At 52.8% G+C, this 15,956-nt stretch overlaps 8 protein-coding genes across 8 annotated transcripts; 4 read left to right on the top strand and 4 right to left on the bottom strand.

Moving 5' to 3' along the window:
* Nucleotides 1–47: 47 nt before the first annotated feature.
* Nucleotides 48–1,577, top strand: MGL_2745 (uncharacterized protein; the record flags this gene model as incomplete). The annotated part of the gene is made up of 1 exon (XM_001730311.1): nt 48–1,577. The coding sequence occupies one exon, from the start codon at nt 48–50 to the stop codon at nt 1,575–1,577; it is 1,530 nt and encodes a 509-aa protein (XP_001730363.1).
* A 77-nt stretch (nt 1,578–1,654) lies between these two features.
* On the bottom strand, nt 1,655–2,917 carry MGL_2746 (uncharacterized protein; the record flags this gene model as incomplete). Its single annotated transcript, XM_001730312.1, has 1 exon — nt 1,655–2,917. One exon carries the CDS (start codon nt 2,915–2,917, stop codon nt 1,655–1,657), a length of 1,263 nt encoding a protein of 420 aa, XP_001730364.1.
* A 2,233-nt stretch (nt 2,918–5,150) lies between these two features.
* MGL_2747 (uncharacterized protein) lies at nt 5,151–6,104 on the top strand (the record flags this gene model as incomplete). Its single annotated transcript, XM_001730313.1, has 1 exon — nt 5,151–6,104. The coding sequence occupies one exon, from the start codon at nt 5,151–5,153 to the stop codon at nt 6,102–6,104; it is 954 nt and encodes a 317-aa protein (XP_001730365.1).
* A 661-nt stretch (nt 6,105–6,765) lies between these two features.
* MGL_2748 (uncharacterized protein) lies at nt 6,766–10,008 on the bottom strand (the record flags this gene model as incomplete). Its single annotated transcript, XM_001730314.1, has 1 exon — nt 6,766–10,008. One exon carries the CDS (start codon nt 10,006–10,008, stop codon nt 6,766–6,768), a length of 3,243 nt encoding a protein of 1,080 aa, XP_001730366.1.
* A 307-nt stretch (nt 10,009–10,315) lies between these two features.
* On the bottom strand, nt 10,316–10,654 carry MGL_2749 (uncharacterized protein; the record flags this gene model as incomplete). The annotated part of the gene is made up of 1 exon (XM_001730315.1): nt 10,316–10,654. One exon carries the CDS (start codon nt 10,652–10,654, stop codon nt 10,316–10,318), a length of 339 nt encoding a protein of 112 aa, XP_001730367.1.
* Nucleotides 10,655–11,100: 446 nt separating this feature from the next.
* On the bottom strand, nt 11,101–11,743 carry MGL_2750 (uncharacterized protein; the record flags this gene model as incomplete). Its single annotated transcript, XM_001730316.1, has 2 exons — nt 11,101–11,598; nt 11,708–11,743. 2 exons carry the CDS (start codon nt 11,741–11,743, stop codon nt 11,101–11,103), a joined length of 534 nt encoding a protein of 177 aa, XP_001730368.1.
* A 505-nt stretch (nt 11,744–12,248) lies between these two features.
* Nucleotides 12,249–13,124, top strand: MGL_2751 (uncharacterized protein; the record flags this gene model as incomplete). The annotated part of the gene is made up of 1 exon (XM_001730317.1): nt 12,249–13,124. The coding sequence occupies one exon, from the start codon at nt 12,249–12,251 to the stop codon at nt 13,122–13,124; it is 876 nt and encodes a 291-aa protein (XP_001730369.1).
* Nucleotides 13,125–13,655: 531 nt separating this feature from the next.
* On the top strand, nt 13,656–15,827 carry MGL_2752 (uncharacterized protein; the record flags this gene model as incomplete). The annotated part of the gene is made up of 1 exon (XM_001730318.1): nt 13,656–15,827. One exon carries the CDS (start codon nt 13,656–13,658, stop codon nt 15,825–15,827), a length of 2,172 nt encoding a protein of 723 aa, XP_001730370.1.
* Nucleotides 15,828–15,956: the final 129 nt, after the last annotated feature.

The following is a 15,956-nucleotide window of genomic DNA, read 5'->3' on the forward strand; positions in this document are numbered from 1 at the left end:
TGACAGATCACAAGATAAAATAAATAAATAAATAAGTACAAAACGTCATGCGTCCGATGGGCATGCACCGATTTGGTGGCGTTGCTGCATTACGCCACCAAACCATATCACCACAGCGGCTCTCGCGTCTGTATGTACCGACTGTATCAGCCGATGCTTTGGGCTCTCTTGACACGCTGGAGAGTGTGCGGCGCTTGCTTCGGGGAGGGTATATTCGACAGTCAGCATCTGGCACATACACGTATCTGCCAATAGGCCTGCGCATGCTCAAGAAGCTTACAGCGATTATTGAGGATGAAATGCACCAAATCAGTGCATCGCAGCTGGAATTACCGCAGCTATTATCGCCAGCACTATGGCACAAAACCGGCCGCTTCGAGGCCATGGGCAGTGAGCTCTTCCGGCTGAAAGATCGTCGTGGAAACGACATGATTCTCGCCCCTACTCATGAAGAAGAAATTACGAAGCTTGTAGGTATGGAGATCGACAGTGCAAAGTCTCTACCTGTACGTGTCTTTCAGATTGGCCGTAAGTTCCGTGACGAACCACGGCCTCGTGCGGGTCTGTTGCGCACGAAAGAGTTTCTTATGAAGGATATGTATTCGTTTGACGTGTCTGTAGAAGATGCGCGCATAACATACGAGGATGTGCTTTGTGCGTATGAACGCATATTCCAACGCGTCTTCTGCTGGGACCAAGCCCGCTCGTCTGAGACGACGTGGATGCGAGCTACAGCAGATTCAGGCACTATGGGAGGTAAGCTCTCTCACGAATTTCATGTGCCTGATCCGGCTGGTGAAGACACCCTTCTTTCTTGCGACCAATGCTCGTATACATCCAATGTTGAGTGTGCTAAGTCGCTCGGTCGTGGCACTAAGCAAGAAGAACAAGGTCATCAGCACGGCCGAGATGAGACTGTTACCAATGCTGCTCGGGCGGGCGATCGATGTGCTTCGTGCACACATGGAACGCTCCGGGAACACAAGGCAATCGAAGTTGGTCACACTTTTCTCCTGGGTACACGTTACTCCGAGGCACTAGGGTATCACGTTGTGCCACGGCATGCAGACCCAAAGCGACCAGAGCGTGTGCCACTGCAGATGGGCTGCTACGGTATTGGGATTACGCGCGTTCTTGGTGCACTAGCCCAGCGGGCAGCACGTGAATTTGATGCATGGCATGCAGCGACGGCGCAAACAAGTTCGATGCCATTGCAACGCCGTCGCCCACAACGAGTGGGATTCTTTTGGCCATGTGAAATTGCGCCATTCCGTGCTCTGGTCCTCCCGTCCACACCCCAGCACATGGATATCGCCATGCGTTTGTGCACCCAGCTGGATGGCGGTCTTGCTGTTACTTGGGCCGATGGAATGCAGGAGTTGCTCCACGTCCCAAATGAGGATGTTGCACTTGATGATCGGACGCACCAATCACTGGGCTCCCGCCTGTTTGACAGCGACCTCATGGGGTATCCGATTGTGCTGATTTTGGGCAAACACTACGATCAGACTGGCGAAGTGGAAGTACGTCAGGCTGGACAGCCCGTGCGGTATGCCAAATGCCATGTGTCAAGCTAGCGAGAGTCTTCACAAGCATGCACGCTGGCATACGCATGTCACATTGATGCATGTGTTTCTGTATTAGATGCATCTCATCACGCGCGCCAAGCAATGAGTGGCGTGTCTGTACGGTAGCGCTGTGTGGTCGTTGACTTTGCCAGGGGCGTCGATTGGCCCATTCGATAAGCCAGGAGACCCGCATGTGCAATCATGATCCCGTTATCAATGCAGAAGCGCTCATCTGTCGCAAATACACTTCCACCGCGCTCACTTGCCATGATACCCATCATCTGTTGCAGTCGCTCATTGCATCCAACTCCTCCTACGATCAAGACATCCTTACTTCCAATGTGGGCCATAGCACGCTCCGTGATTTCCACCAGCATAGCGAACATGTACTCTTGTAGACTGAAACAAAGGTCAGCGGGCGTGATGATGTCTGCATCACGCTCCGCATCCAAGCCGCTAATATTGTCTTGCTCGCAGGACCGAACATTCACTGTGTCCTCGGACCGTTGTAGGGCATGTGCACTGTTGCCCGTCCAAATGCGTCCGTTTGCCAACGCACCGACGGGGACATCAGTCGTTGACACGCCTCGTTTCGTAGGACGAAATCGCGCATCTTTCGTATAAGCCTCTGTCGCACTGAGCATGCCAGCTAGTGAGACATCCATGCCTTTCGTGCCATAAGGCAAGGGAAAGAGGCGATGTCCCTTTTTAGCCTCTTGTTCTATATTGTAGCCGGGCGAAGGGTCGTTCGAAAGGCCAATGACTCGCGCGAATCGATCCAAACAATTGCCCACAGCAATATCAAGTGTCTCACCAAATATGCGATACTTTTGTGCAGAGTATGCAATTACTTGCGTGTTGCCGCCCGACACATACAGGACGACCGGGTTGTGTGCACCCGTAATGGTACGGCCCATTTCAATATGGCCGACACAATGATTCACGCCGACCAACGGCTTGTTGTACATCAGTGCCAATGTGCGAGCGACAATGGAAACAGCCTGCAAAGGAGCACCCATACCAGGTCCTTTCGTGTAGCAAATACAATCGATCTCGGCGATGGACGCAATGCCACTTGCACGCACAGCCTCTGCCACCACACTTAAAATCCAGTGCTTGTGGTGTTTTGCGGTATCGCTCGGCTGGAATCCCTCGCCGGGCGGCGTCACGTACGTGTGGCGCACATTCGACAGGATATCAACGCGCGCATGGTTGATGGCTGCACCATGCCCGTCATGTCCTGTGGGTGGTGTGTGTCGAATAACGCCAGCTCCAAGCTTGTTGGCGCTACCCTCGAGGCCTAGTGCTAGATACGGCCTGTACAGTGTCGGTAGCGGCCCACTTTGCATTCTGACGATGTGTCTTAGGATAGGCACGGCTACGTATCAGAGACGGTCTCAAAAGGCACCAACTCTGCCTCCACATATGCCCATGCCCGACAGCCATACTACGTTGTAGCATCATCTTGGGATCACAGTCGTCAGAAAAAAAGGCTCCATGGAGTGCGACATTTGCCAATAAAGGTATGAGAAAAGCATCTAGCATATTAGAAAAAAAAACATCATCTATAGGGTGCGTACACTGGACCAAGTGGTCTCTATCGACTCCTCATGACATGTCATCCAGGCAGACGAAGCACCACTTAGGTATTGACGAGCCATATCCATATATGCTGGGATCCGCGATGCCAGCGAAGCCGCACCACCACGCTTCTGAAGAGTCAAGATGATCGCTAGCGCAGCCTCCCTCGTGAGTACATCGTCCCACGACATGAGCGTCTGTTCGGAAACCCCGTCGAAGCTCGTTGGGTTATCAATGATATTCGATACAAGCTGACCTTCGACGAACTCACGAGCCAGTGCCGTTCGATGCATCGGGGGACATGATTGTAGAGCACAAACTGCAAATGACCGTGCAATGCAACAACATACATTCCGTCTGTGAGAGTCGAGTGATGGCGCCAGTGCGCACAATGTCCTTGCCATAGCCTTACACACATACATTTGAGCTCCTCGAAGACCCATGACGAGCGCAAACACATCGAGAGCGCATTGTACGCGTCCGATTCGCAGGCAAACATGGCCCAGTGTCATCGCGAGACCTGGCGCAAGTGTCCACTGGCATGGTTAGTCAGTCCGTCTGCCATTCGAATCATAGCCATATGCACATACCAAACACGATGATTTGTTTCGATCTTTCTGCCAAAGACCGTCGTAAGCGGATGGCTCCATACGAACTCGCGAGTACGCAGCTGCGATTGCAAGCTCAAGGGACTCGCGTGGCGCGTCATGCATATGCAATGCACAGCGCAAAGCTGTATCGAGAGTTTCACGCGCCACGGCTGATTGTGACATGGCTTGTGATTCCTTGTCTCTCGGAGGTGACGTACTACACAACACTGGCAGGGCCACAGATTGGGACCACACAACGGCGCCTGCGTTTAACGCGTGCATTCGCTCTAGCAAGCATATGGACCATGTATATGCTTCTTCATACTTATGCTGGTAGTACATGTACAAAATGCCCATTTGGATCCGTTGTGACGTCATGGTATCGAGGGTTTGTGTCTTTACATTTTCCAACGTTACACCGTCAAGAAACCACGCCTCCGTATCATTTTTTGCTTTGTACGTCGCGCGTGCTTCTAAGAATCGTGCACGAATACGTGCCTCGCGTTCCCGCCGTCGTTCTTGCGCCTCTTCATCGTCTATGACGTCGTAAGCGAAATCGGTCCAAACCTCGTCACCATCACCCATAGAGAGCCACACGCGTGTGGAGACACTGAATAGTAAATCGCTGCTGGCGTGTGGACATGTGGTTCTCCCCCCCAGAAAAAAAAAATTAAAACGGAATTTCCACAACGAATTCGACATGATGCATAAATTGCCACGCGTTAGCGGCTATCGTCGCAAGAGTCTCCAGATTGTATTTGGGCTACTACTTCTGATCGTTGGAGTGGAGGAGTGCGGTAGGGCATGAATAACAGGTCGGATGATGACGATGTGCATGTTATGAACGTGCACATGGCGACGACAGCAGCTGCCAAATCGGTGCGAACGTGTGATCTGGATGTGCACGCGCAGCATCGAATTGATCGTATTGACACAGAGATAGCGCTCGTCGACGAGCAATTGGGTGATTTGCACAAGCGGAAACAAGCTCTTCGTCGAGAACGTGCACAGATCCTAGCACAGCAATGCGAGGCAAGTGCCACTGATGCAAAAACCACAAATTACGTAGAGACTTCGCAATTTCCATGGTCTGCAGAGCTATCGCATCAAGCCAAGAGTGTGTTTGGCATCGAGTCGTTCCGCTCGTGTCAAGAAGCTGTATGCAATGCGGTTATGGACCGTCGTGATATCATGGTGGTCATGCCAACGGGTGCTGGCAAATCACTGTGCTATCAGCTGCCTGCTTTACTCAGTGGTGCACTATTCGTCGTAATATCGCCGCTCATCGCGCTTATGACCGATCAAGTGTATCATCTCAGAGAGCGGGGCGTTTCCTGTGAGCTCTTGTCTAGTTCCATGTCATCTTCAGAGATGCAGGCTATTCTCCAGCGGGTTCGTTCAGGGCACGAATATGCCACGTCTCCTGTACGTCACACCAGAACGCATTGTCAAGTCCAAGACGCTCTTAGCCACATTGCAGCGCGTGTATGAAGCAGGTCGTTTGGAGCGAATCGTTGTTGATGAAGCCCATTGCTGCAGCATGATGGGCCACGACTACCGCCCTGACTACCATAAGCTGTCTATCTGTCGACGCCTCTTTCCCGAGACGCCGATGATGGGTCTTACGGCCACGCTCAGTGCTCAGGCTTTGTGTGATGTACTCCAGATCCTAGGCATGCGTGACTCGACGACACAACCTACTGAGGCTTTACCACGCCGCACCGTGTACTTCCGTGCACCACTGAGCCGTCCGAATCTCAAGTATAGCGTGCGTATGCGGCCGACAAATGCACTGGCGACTCAGCAGATGGTCACGTCCTACATTCTCCAGCACCATGCCGAGCATTCAGGCATTGTGTACTGTCTAAGTCGGAAAGACACACATACTATGTCTGAGGCACTTACGCAGCTTAGTCATGGCCAAATCCTCACAGGCGTGTACCATTCGGACTTGGACGAAGTGGAAAAGCATCGTGTTCATACCATGTGGCGGACGGGAGAAATCAAGGTCGTCTGTGCGACGATCGCATTCGGCATGGGAATCGACAAAGGCGACGTGCGTTTTGTTGTGCATGCATGCATATCTAAATCTTTGGAAGGTTACTATCAAGAGACAGGACGTGCCGGCCGCGATGGACTCCCAGCTGATTGTGTTTTATTGTACCGACCTGGCGATCTTAGCAGACTAAGTGCCATGACAGCCAGCGAAGTCGGTGCACTTGATAAGTGTACGTATATCGTTTTGCGTTTCTCGTATTCTGGCACTTGCATGCTGACCTCTACTTTGCGCTACGACAGTACATGCCATGCTATCTTATGCACAGTCTCCGAATTGCCGTCAGTGCGTGCTGGCCGCGTACTTTGACGAGCCGCGCAGTGAGCGCTGTGGCGTGTGCGATCGTTGTGAGCGTCAAGTGTTAGTAACCGACGTTTCTGAGCATGCTTGGAAGGTTGTTCGTGCTGCGCAGCATGTGCACGCACGCGGTGGGCGCATCACGCTTGCTGCCCTGGCCGATCTTGTGCGTGGCTTGCAGAATGCCCAATTCAAACTGGCCGATGATCAGGGCCATCCGACATCAGCGAAGGAACAGCTGGATTTAGACGCTCTGCACGGGAAAGTTACACTTTCTCGAGACGATTGCGAGTGTCTGTTGGTCCAACTGGTTCTGGACGGTTATCTTTCACAAAGTTTTCAGGCCACAGCTTATACTGTGAATGTATACATAGTGCCTGGTCCGCGTGCCTCGCGATATGGTTCTCTTGCCTATGAGGAGGTGAGGGCGAAACGACAGCCAAACTCCGCGATCGTGTACATTGTGCTCACAAACGAAACACAATCATCCAAGTCCATGAGACAAAGCCGAGACACTACCTATGCGCATGGTGGCTCACCATCTCATGCGACGTCCAGCACCGTATCATGCTTGGAAGCCGAAGAACCACCACGATCTACTAAGCGACGACGAAGCCACTCTTAGTCTTCCTTGCCCTAATTCGATAGACTTCTCTTCCTTCTCTAGTGTACACTATGTAAGCAACAGGTTGTCCATTAGCGAATCGAGCGCTTGAGCAAGGCACGGCACTTGGTTGGGCGGCAGTAGGTCTCGCACGTATGTCCCATCACTATTGTCTTTCTTGTCGGGTGACACAAAGATCCATAGGCACTGTGACGCCAGTGCATGAAGTGATGATGCGCTCTTTCTACGACGATCATGCCACGCCTTGGCATTTTCTGTTGCATTCGCATCATTATGAGTCGCATACATCCGTTGCATCGCAAACCAGCCGATAGCTACGCTCGCAAGCATGTCCACTGGCCCAACAGGCGTGCGAGATGTAACGAAGGGCGCATCCGCCCACAATGCAATGAACTGCCGCGCAGACAACGAGATGGGCTTACTTCCCAACATCCGTACATACGCATGCGCACGTGCCAAGCGTCCTGCGGCGAGATCGAGCATGCCATGAGCCACAAGAATCTGCTCAACTGTCATGCTGCTCGTGCAGGCACGGTCACGTGTTAGAGATGCGAGCTGCTGCTGAACAGACGCCAGCGATGCCGTGTCGCGCACAATGTCTAGGACAGCAGGGTGCGAACAGGAGTGCGCGCTCGGGGCGGATACGACGCTATCACTCGCTCGCATCATACTTGAAATCATCGTCGTCCAAAACGACAGGAGCGCCTCGTGCCGCAGTGCATCGACCATATTGGCAAGCGGCGACACACTTACATGGCCACATTCAGAATCCTCGTCTCGACGTGTGTTCTCGCTACTCTCATTGCCGCAAGAAGCCGTTCGTGCATACGCGTTCACATGACATATCGGCACACTGAAAAGTTCTGAAAGCATGCGTCTGTTTTGTTCTTGCCCTGGGTCCGACGAAGATGATGCATCAACGAGCCGAGCACCCGTGCTGTGCCACACCTGAGCGCCTCGCTGTGCCATATACGGCAGATGCGTTTGCTCTGCAGCATCCAAATATACAAGGGCCAACACAAGTTTTTCATCCAACTCTGCGCCAAACACGGACGCATAAAAATGCAGCATGATGAGCGTGTGTAACCGCACAAACCAGTCAGGTTGCACGCTTCGCCCCAGAGCTAACTCAAATTCTGCGCGCCTAATAAAAGCTCGCTTTTTTATGAGTGCAACAGTTGGGTCTGTCAGCGAGCGAATCCACCCTGCGGCGCCAGGTACCGTAGCTGCACTGAGCCAACAAGTACAGGTCCAGGTCATGTGCATGAGAAGACCAAGCCGTGTGGATGGGACGCACAGTCGGTCACCTAGTCGTTCGTACGTGACCTTGGCTTGCGTCAACGGCATAGGAGGCGAGCGAACCTGCTCCAATGGTGTGCATAACAAATCCGACAAAGTGGACGTATCCTGCAATCGAGAAGCAGTTAGATAGCCACGCTTCAATGCCCACCGCCGGGCGTGTGTGCCCATCGAGCAAACCACCGCTACGATGAGCGTAACCAAAACGCACCCACGAGCGACTTCCCACAGCAGGTCGCTTGTTGGAACATCATCGTAAGGCCGAGGTTTGTGGTCCATACTTAGCGAGCGTTTCCAAAGCTGGTGCCCCACGCCCATGACATGCGCTTGAGGCAAGGACGACGTCGATACTGGCGCAGATAATGCCGTTGTATTTAGCAAAGCCAGATCTGCATCGGTATTTCTTAGATCGCCCCAATCCGAGCGGCCGAAGAACGAAAGTCCCACAAATGCGCCAAACATGTATCGTGCCACTTTCGTAGCACGAACCGGGTCGCCACCGGAGCCTGACGACAACGACTCCGTATCATCGGCTTCATCTGACTCGTCAGCAGACTCATCGTCTTCCACTTCAACATCGAGAGACCCACGTGGAAATGCCGATGATGACGACGACGATAACGACGTTGCTGTCACACCGGTGGCTGACGCGTTTGGTGACGTTGGCGGTGGTGTTTCGACACCACTGTACACAGCCTCAATCGGAGGGTACTGATTGTGCAAACGTTCCATCTCAGCAGACCATTGGGTCAGAAGCTCATCACCACCCTCAAAACTGCGAAGCAACATATGAAGGCCAGCGACTTCACGGCTTAATTGCACCTCACGCGATTTCAGGTAGCAAATATATTCGGTGGCTTTCGTCAGGATCGTAGCTTTACTTAGTTTCGTCGCTGCCCGCACACCATCAACCAGTTCGATGTCTTCTGTTTTTCCGCGTCGTCGTTTGCGGCGTCCATTGCGCGGGCGCGTCTCGCGAAGTGCCGGCACTACGTCTCTTAGACCTGCGATGCGATCATTTATGTTGCTGCGATACCGTCTTTCAATAGCATTATGTGCATTTTTGCGCGCATGTTGGCCTGGATGCTGTGCGTCAGACTCAGAATAAGTTGTTGTAGCGGAAGCGATAGACATCTCATGTGACGGAGCTGAAACTGAAGGCATCTTGGCACACGGGGCCTTCTTTGCTTGTATTTGCTTTTCGCTTTCATGCACGGCAGAGCGCAAGCGTGAAAGTGCCATCATGGCATTATGGTTGCTCCCTGGTTGCATACACAATGGCGCTAGAATCGTTTCTTCAGATGTGGCGGATGGCGTCGACACTGCCTTAGAAGCTTGAATGTCTGGCTTCGTAGCCACTGCAGGCATTGCAGGCGGCACGGGCGTATTCGAGTGATCAGATGCCTTTGAAGAAGTAAGTGCCATGGAGGACATCGAAGCTACAGGGGGCACTGTCTCAGTAGATGCCACCGGCTTAACTGGTTCCACGCCATGCTGGACGGACGCTGGCGAAATGCCCAGAGTCATCTCCATGTATGCAGGGGAGTAGGAAGTCACAGGAACTTGATCAAGCCCAAAGCTTGCAGTTAAAGGCTCGTTTGTCTCTGCAACGTGGGGTGCAAGATCCAAGCGCTCTGTATCAGGTAATGGAATGGTGAACTGTGTAGGACTCGTGATGCCGGGCACAAGGGGCGGCGGCGAATGTGAGAGGCTCTCTGGAGAAGAATGGCGCATCATAAATTCCTGGAAAGCGCCAGGACTGCTTTCTGTCTCACTACCAGATGTAGCGACAGTGCTGGAAAAGTCTGTGAGTGAGTCATCTGTGAAAGTGTGATCGACATCATGGATCAGATTTGTGAGAAATAGATCAGGCATGTCAACCATGGACCATGGCTTTGGCGATCCCAGCATGGAATCCAAATCCTTCCACTCAGGCATGTTGTCTGGTGTGGTAGATACACCCACAGGCTCCGACTCAGGCCATGCATCCATGTTAAGGCAATCCGTGTGGCGCCACTTTGCGATCCAAAATCAGGTGTTTCGCGCCTCCACATGCACGTGATGTACTGTCACGCCGAGTGGACGAGCTCGTCGCGCGCCGAGTGACGCTCTCGCGCAAGGCGCTTGAGCAAAGCATCGAGCTGGCTCGACAATGTATCTGGTAGTACCTGTGTAAGTAAGAGGTACAAAGCGTTGGCAGATTTTAAGACCACAAATTCGTACGTACGAGCTTCATTCAATGCTTGCATGTAGTCGCGATTCGCATCACGTATATCCTTCTCAAGCTGCCGAAGCTCTTCTAACTGCCAAAAGCGTCAGTACGACACTGTCCAATACGAATCAAAAGAGTCACTAGGCAACATCCACGTACATGCTCATCCTCTGAAATATCTCGTGAAGGGAGTGCATCAATGCGACGCTGCACGTCCTTGGCTTGTGAAATCAGGTCTTGCACGAGCTCATCGCGGCTGGCCTCCAAGGTCTCTGGCGGAAGTGCCTCAGTATTTCCAAGAACTGTCAGCGGAACTTGCGCATTCACTGGTGTGTGCCCTGATTTGCGCGAGAGATATGCAATCGCAGACGCCATGACCTTGAGGAGCATATTGAGCGAGTCTTCAAGCTCCGTGATGGACCCCATTCTTCGCGCTCTGACTAGACTTTGTGGAGAACAACCAAGGGTCGGTCTTAAGCCCAAAGTCAAATCTTTGGTAGAGGCTATGACTTGCACGCAACAAAATAAACTAGTCAAGCGGTCAGCCGGCTTTACAAACCACTACGTAGAAGGTAGGCACGTACTGCCACGTGGCGTGACGCTCAACATCAACCATCACATCCTTTTTACATACACATCTTTGCACTTCGACACCAAGGGTTAGGAAAGGGAAGATAAACCAGCACGTCGGGGGTGTGAAGGAGGAAGGGACCTTTTGTACAGCCCATGCCATAGAACAGGCAAGAAGCGTGGTAGAAATGGAGCGAAACGGAAATGCTGAGCCAGAGGGATACAGGTAGACATAAAAAGCGGAGAGGTTGACAAGTGTGTGGACATACATGTAGAGTGGTACGCAAGTTACCAACATGGAATCATTCCTGCATTGCATTAGAAGACGAAGGGTCTGGCATCTGTTCGCGGCTCAGAGAACTTGTTGGCTCACGACTTGGACTGCCAGCCATTACGCCCGTGGCCATAGGAAATGATGAACGAGAACCCGTGTCTGTGAATGAACCACTGCCTACCGATGTTCGGTGGCCACCTGACGGGCTAGATGGGACGTTCATCATGTTAGACGCACCAGGGCTAGTTGGTACATTCGGGCCACTAGTAGCACCTCCCAGACCACTTCCTTGTACAAACATGCCAGGCGTTTGCACAGGGTGCGAAGGATACGCGGCATGAGGCACCATCTCCGGATTAGGAATAGTAGTACCGACTGACTGCTTGGGCGCACGGCCGGCTTTTGACAAAGCGTAATCGCCAGAGTCGAAGTATTTTCGTTCTTTCAACTTGTTCGCCACCAAATCTTTGCGATTCGGTAGCTTGCCGTACAAACGAAACAGTTTTTGCTCTTCCTCCGTGAGTGACTGTTTGGATAATCACCGCGTATGCGGTTCGCATGTTAGTTCGCTGTACTCACAAAGGGTAAAAGCAAATCGATTGTCGACAGAACCAGCGCCGCCCTCGAATACGTACCGAGATATCAATTTTGTTTTGCTGGTGCGGAAGCATGGTTGACAGCGCTCGCAAGAGATATTTCTAGTAGGCTGGCACTATAGCTATCCGCGAAGTGAAATTCAGATAGATCGTCTGAGAGTTGAGACAGAGAGACCTGGATCAAGTGGATGAATATGCTCCGCGGATCCCCTCAAGAATGGAAAAAAAAAAAACGTGTTATTCACGGAATTGAAGGGCCCGTCTGGGTTCCGACTCCAATACGAGCGCCACTCCAAGCAGGCTGGGTTTGTTCCAGACGCCTCATCGGACTCGCATGGCCTGCTTATACAGCCAACACTGCCTATTGGGGTGCGTTTGCGCCACGTGCCTGATGGGACGAGAGTAGAGGTATGGATTGACCAGCGCAAGGCACCTTGCCCGGTCCCGGCCGAGCAGGCCGGGCGCGTGCGTAATGCCAGCGGCACGGAACAAGTGGGCGGGCCACTCAAGACGGGCGCAAACACAACAGTGCCACCCACTCTCTCTCTACATCTGCATTCACCCACTGCACCAGAACGCCATGTCGATCCCTGTGCCACCTAGCTGGAAGGACCTTGGTAAGGCCGCGTCGGATATCCTTGGCAAGGACTACCCCATCCATGGCTCGACCCTTGAGGTCAAGACCCGCACGCCATCGGGTGTGACATTCCGTGTGCTGGGTCTACAAGACAACAAGTCGTCGAACATTAGCGGTGACCTTGAGGCCAGCTGGCAAGACCGCAAGAAGGGTCTCGCCTTCACACAGGCCTGGTCGACCGCCAATGTGCTGCGCAACCACATTGAGTCCGAGAACCATCTCGCCAATGGCCTGAAGCTCGAGGCCATTTCGACGCTTGTGCCAGAGAAGCAAGCCAAGAACGCTCTCCTGGCTTTGACCTACCGAACGCCAGGCCTGCACATGCGCAACTTTGTGGACGTTTTCAAGGGTCCTCTGCTTACCGCTGATGCTGTGGTTGGCCGTGATGGCTTCCTGTTCGGTGCTGAGGCCGCGTACAACGCAAAGGACAAGAAGCTTGCGCGTTACAACCTGGCCGCTGGCTTCCACGCTCCTGAGTATGCCATCACACTCCACGCGCTTGGCAACCTCTCCACGTACAGCGCTTCGTACTACCACCGAGTGAACCAGGACATTGAGGCTAGTGCTCGTGCCACGTACGACTCGAAGGCCTCGAGCAACATGAACCTTGAGGTCGGCACGAAGACGTACCTCGACAACGCTGCCTTCATCAAGGCCAAGATCAACAACTCGGGTATCTTGGCCCTTGGCTATGCGCAGGCGCTTCGTCCTGGCATTAAGGCTACGTTCGGTCTTGCTCTTGACACGATCAAACTGTCGTCTGGCTCGACAGATGCCAGTGCTCACAAGCTTGGTGCTGCGCTCACGTTCGAGGCTTAAGTAGTAATCTCTTTGTGTAGAGAGTGTCTTCATAATACCGCTAGATATCTTCAAGAGAAAGAGTGAGGGAGAGAGCTATGACAGCTGATGATCTGATGCGTAAAGAGTGTCGCGGTCGAGCATGTGTGCCAAGTTCGCACTAGGTGAGTATGGGTACGTGTGGTGTGGCTGTGAAAGAAAAGTTCAACAAGTACGTGAGTCGCATACGACGTGAGATCCTGGTCAGTGCTTCTTCTTGGCATCAAAAATCTTGTACATTATATAGCTTGACAAGCAAGTCCCCAGGTGTCGTTGGAGCGCGAGCGATTCAGCGTGGTAGGGGCAGGGGCACTACCAAGTATGTAAATGAGCTCTGGGGTGGATGACGGCTACGTAATAGTCCTGGGGTAGGGGGTGGGGAAGTCAGCCAATCGAGAAAGGTTGCGTTGGTTCTCCACACTTCGTAGCGAGCTGCCTGTCTCGATAGGAAGTAACGAACGAGGCAAAGCAAGAGACGAAACAAGGCTGGTAGATTGCGTTTGCGTAGTAGGGATGGTCATGTACGAGGACGTGCTGACGCCTACACTCGCATACACTGATGCGCGTGAACTATGTGTGGACATAGCTGCATTGTTCGCAGGCTCGTCTCTTGAGCTTGCCATGCCACCGGCTTCAATGATTGATGAATATGCATGTCTATTCTATGATGAACACATACGCGTTCAGCTGACCATGAAACTTCCATCCTTACCGACTATGCTTCCTGCACCGATTCATATGTTTTCCGATGTACATACGCTCGACGATCACTCTGTCATGACGCTGCCACCACTGCTGGTCATTTTGTTGTCGTCACTACACGTGTCGTTACGCGGCTCTATGTGTGAAGAAAAGGAGACAAAAACTCCCGCTTCGCTTTTCGTCCATTATTGGCAACGCCTACCGAGCTCGACAGACTTTGTTCTTCGCCGCTCACCACTTACACGTATCCAGAGGCCTGAGACGGAGGCTGTTGAGCCTTTCCTCGATAAATCCTTCGTTCCTGGCATCACATACGATACACAACAAAAGTCGTGGGTCGTGCGTTGGACGAGCGATGTGAATGTGCCTTATACCATGACGGACTTGCCCCGCGAGCGGATGAAAATCAATGCTATGCTTCAACTGCGCTTGGAGCTCGCGCTTCTTGCTGCGCAAGCACAAGCAGCACCGCCCCAAATGCCTTTCCATTACTCATCGAACCGACAACATCCATTTTCTCAATCGTCTGATCCGTATATCATCGACGTTGATCTTCTTAGTGACCTCGCCGACACCGTCAAGGTGCCGGATGAGACGCCCGAGCAGCGCATGCAATACCTGTCGAAGCGGCTCACAATGATGCCGCTGTCCATGCTTGCTCCTGGTGTGCTTGGTACAGACATCACTGCGCCGTGGGGTGAGGCTAGTTCTTTGTCCAGCCGGTTGAATCATATCAAAGAGCTTGAAGCAGCAGCTCGGGCATCCGATGCGGATATTGCCCTGGCCCCTCTCTCACATTCGGCCCGATTTGGACCGCGTCTTCCGCAACGCCTGTCATCAACGCCTGTGGGCGTGGCAAGCAAGCCACGTGAAGAGTCTGCAACGATGTCATCGACAACCGACATTGCGACGCTTGCATCACAAGGCCCCGTATCACTGACATCTATGACACACACGTTTGCTGTGGTCTGTGCATCGACGGCTGTGAGGATGCGCACACTTAGTCGTACTTTGCCGCTTGACACATCTGAAGATGCACAAAGTGTGGTGGTGTGCATAGAGCTAGATGCATTGCCAATGACCATTCCTTTCTGGGTTCACGCGCTGCATCTAGACATGGGTGAACGGTCCGACATGACGAGAGAGACGGGCTTTATGTCGATGAATGATCCCGTACAGATCGTAATTGAACCATTACCGGGCCACGCGTCATCACTGCCCGTTTGTCTGGGACGACATGCTCAGCACAATATGTTATACACAGTGCGACTTCGTATCAGCTCGGAGGACCTCGATGCGCAGACGTTGGCGCGGCAGCTGACCACATGGGATCCTCATCGATCGACTCGTGTCACGATGCTTGGCACACCGGAGCGTGGACCACATACGTCGACCCACAGCACATGTGTGTCGCAATGGAATGGGTTCATGGATTTGTCGCTAGCGCTCCTTGACTTGCAGCGGCGCTCATTTGCCGAGCATATAATTCGCCGATCTATGGGCCAAATTCCGAAGCCATGGACTCCGGATACACCGCCACCACCAACGGCGGGTGATGCATCTCTTGCGCCTATGGCATTGTCAGCGTCTCGAAATGTAGAACCTGTTCGTCTTGAGGAGACAATCTCCTACGATCAGACGCGCGAAGGGGCACAAGGAGTGTCAATCAAAGACGCAGATGGACGTAGCAAAAGCACCACACGTCATGCTGTTGGGTGGAGTGAAAGCCATTCGCAGCGAATCGGGTTTGATCCAACGCGTGTGAGCTCGTTTGCCTCTTGCCTGCTGGCGTCGCTCAAGACATATCAGGAACCCACGGAAGCTGGCTCTCATCGCATTCATATCTGCATCGCATTGTCGAATGTATCTCCTGATCCTATGGATATACAGGTCTCTTGGGCGATGGATCTCGAGCCGGCGCCACAGAAAAACCGCGCTATTGTGGCGGAACACAGCAGCATCCGTGTTGGGTACGTGTATTGAAGCAGATGCACTAACAAACGCAGGTCTGTTCGCCCGGGGATGAGCCGTACGGTTGACATGCACTTGCGCGTACTGTCGCAAGGCTTCCATAAGCTGGGTCATGTGTGCGTGACTGAGCTCAAGTCAGGG

This window comes from Malassezia globosa (genome assembly GCF_000181695.2).
Source record: "Malassezia globosa CBS 7966 chromosome Unknown mgl_sf_6.1, whole genome shotgun sequence".
NCBI lineage: Eukaryota > Fungi > Basidiomycota > Malasseziomycetes > Malasseziales > Malasseziaceae > Malassezia > Malassezia globosa.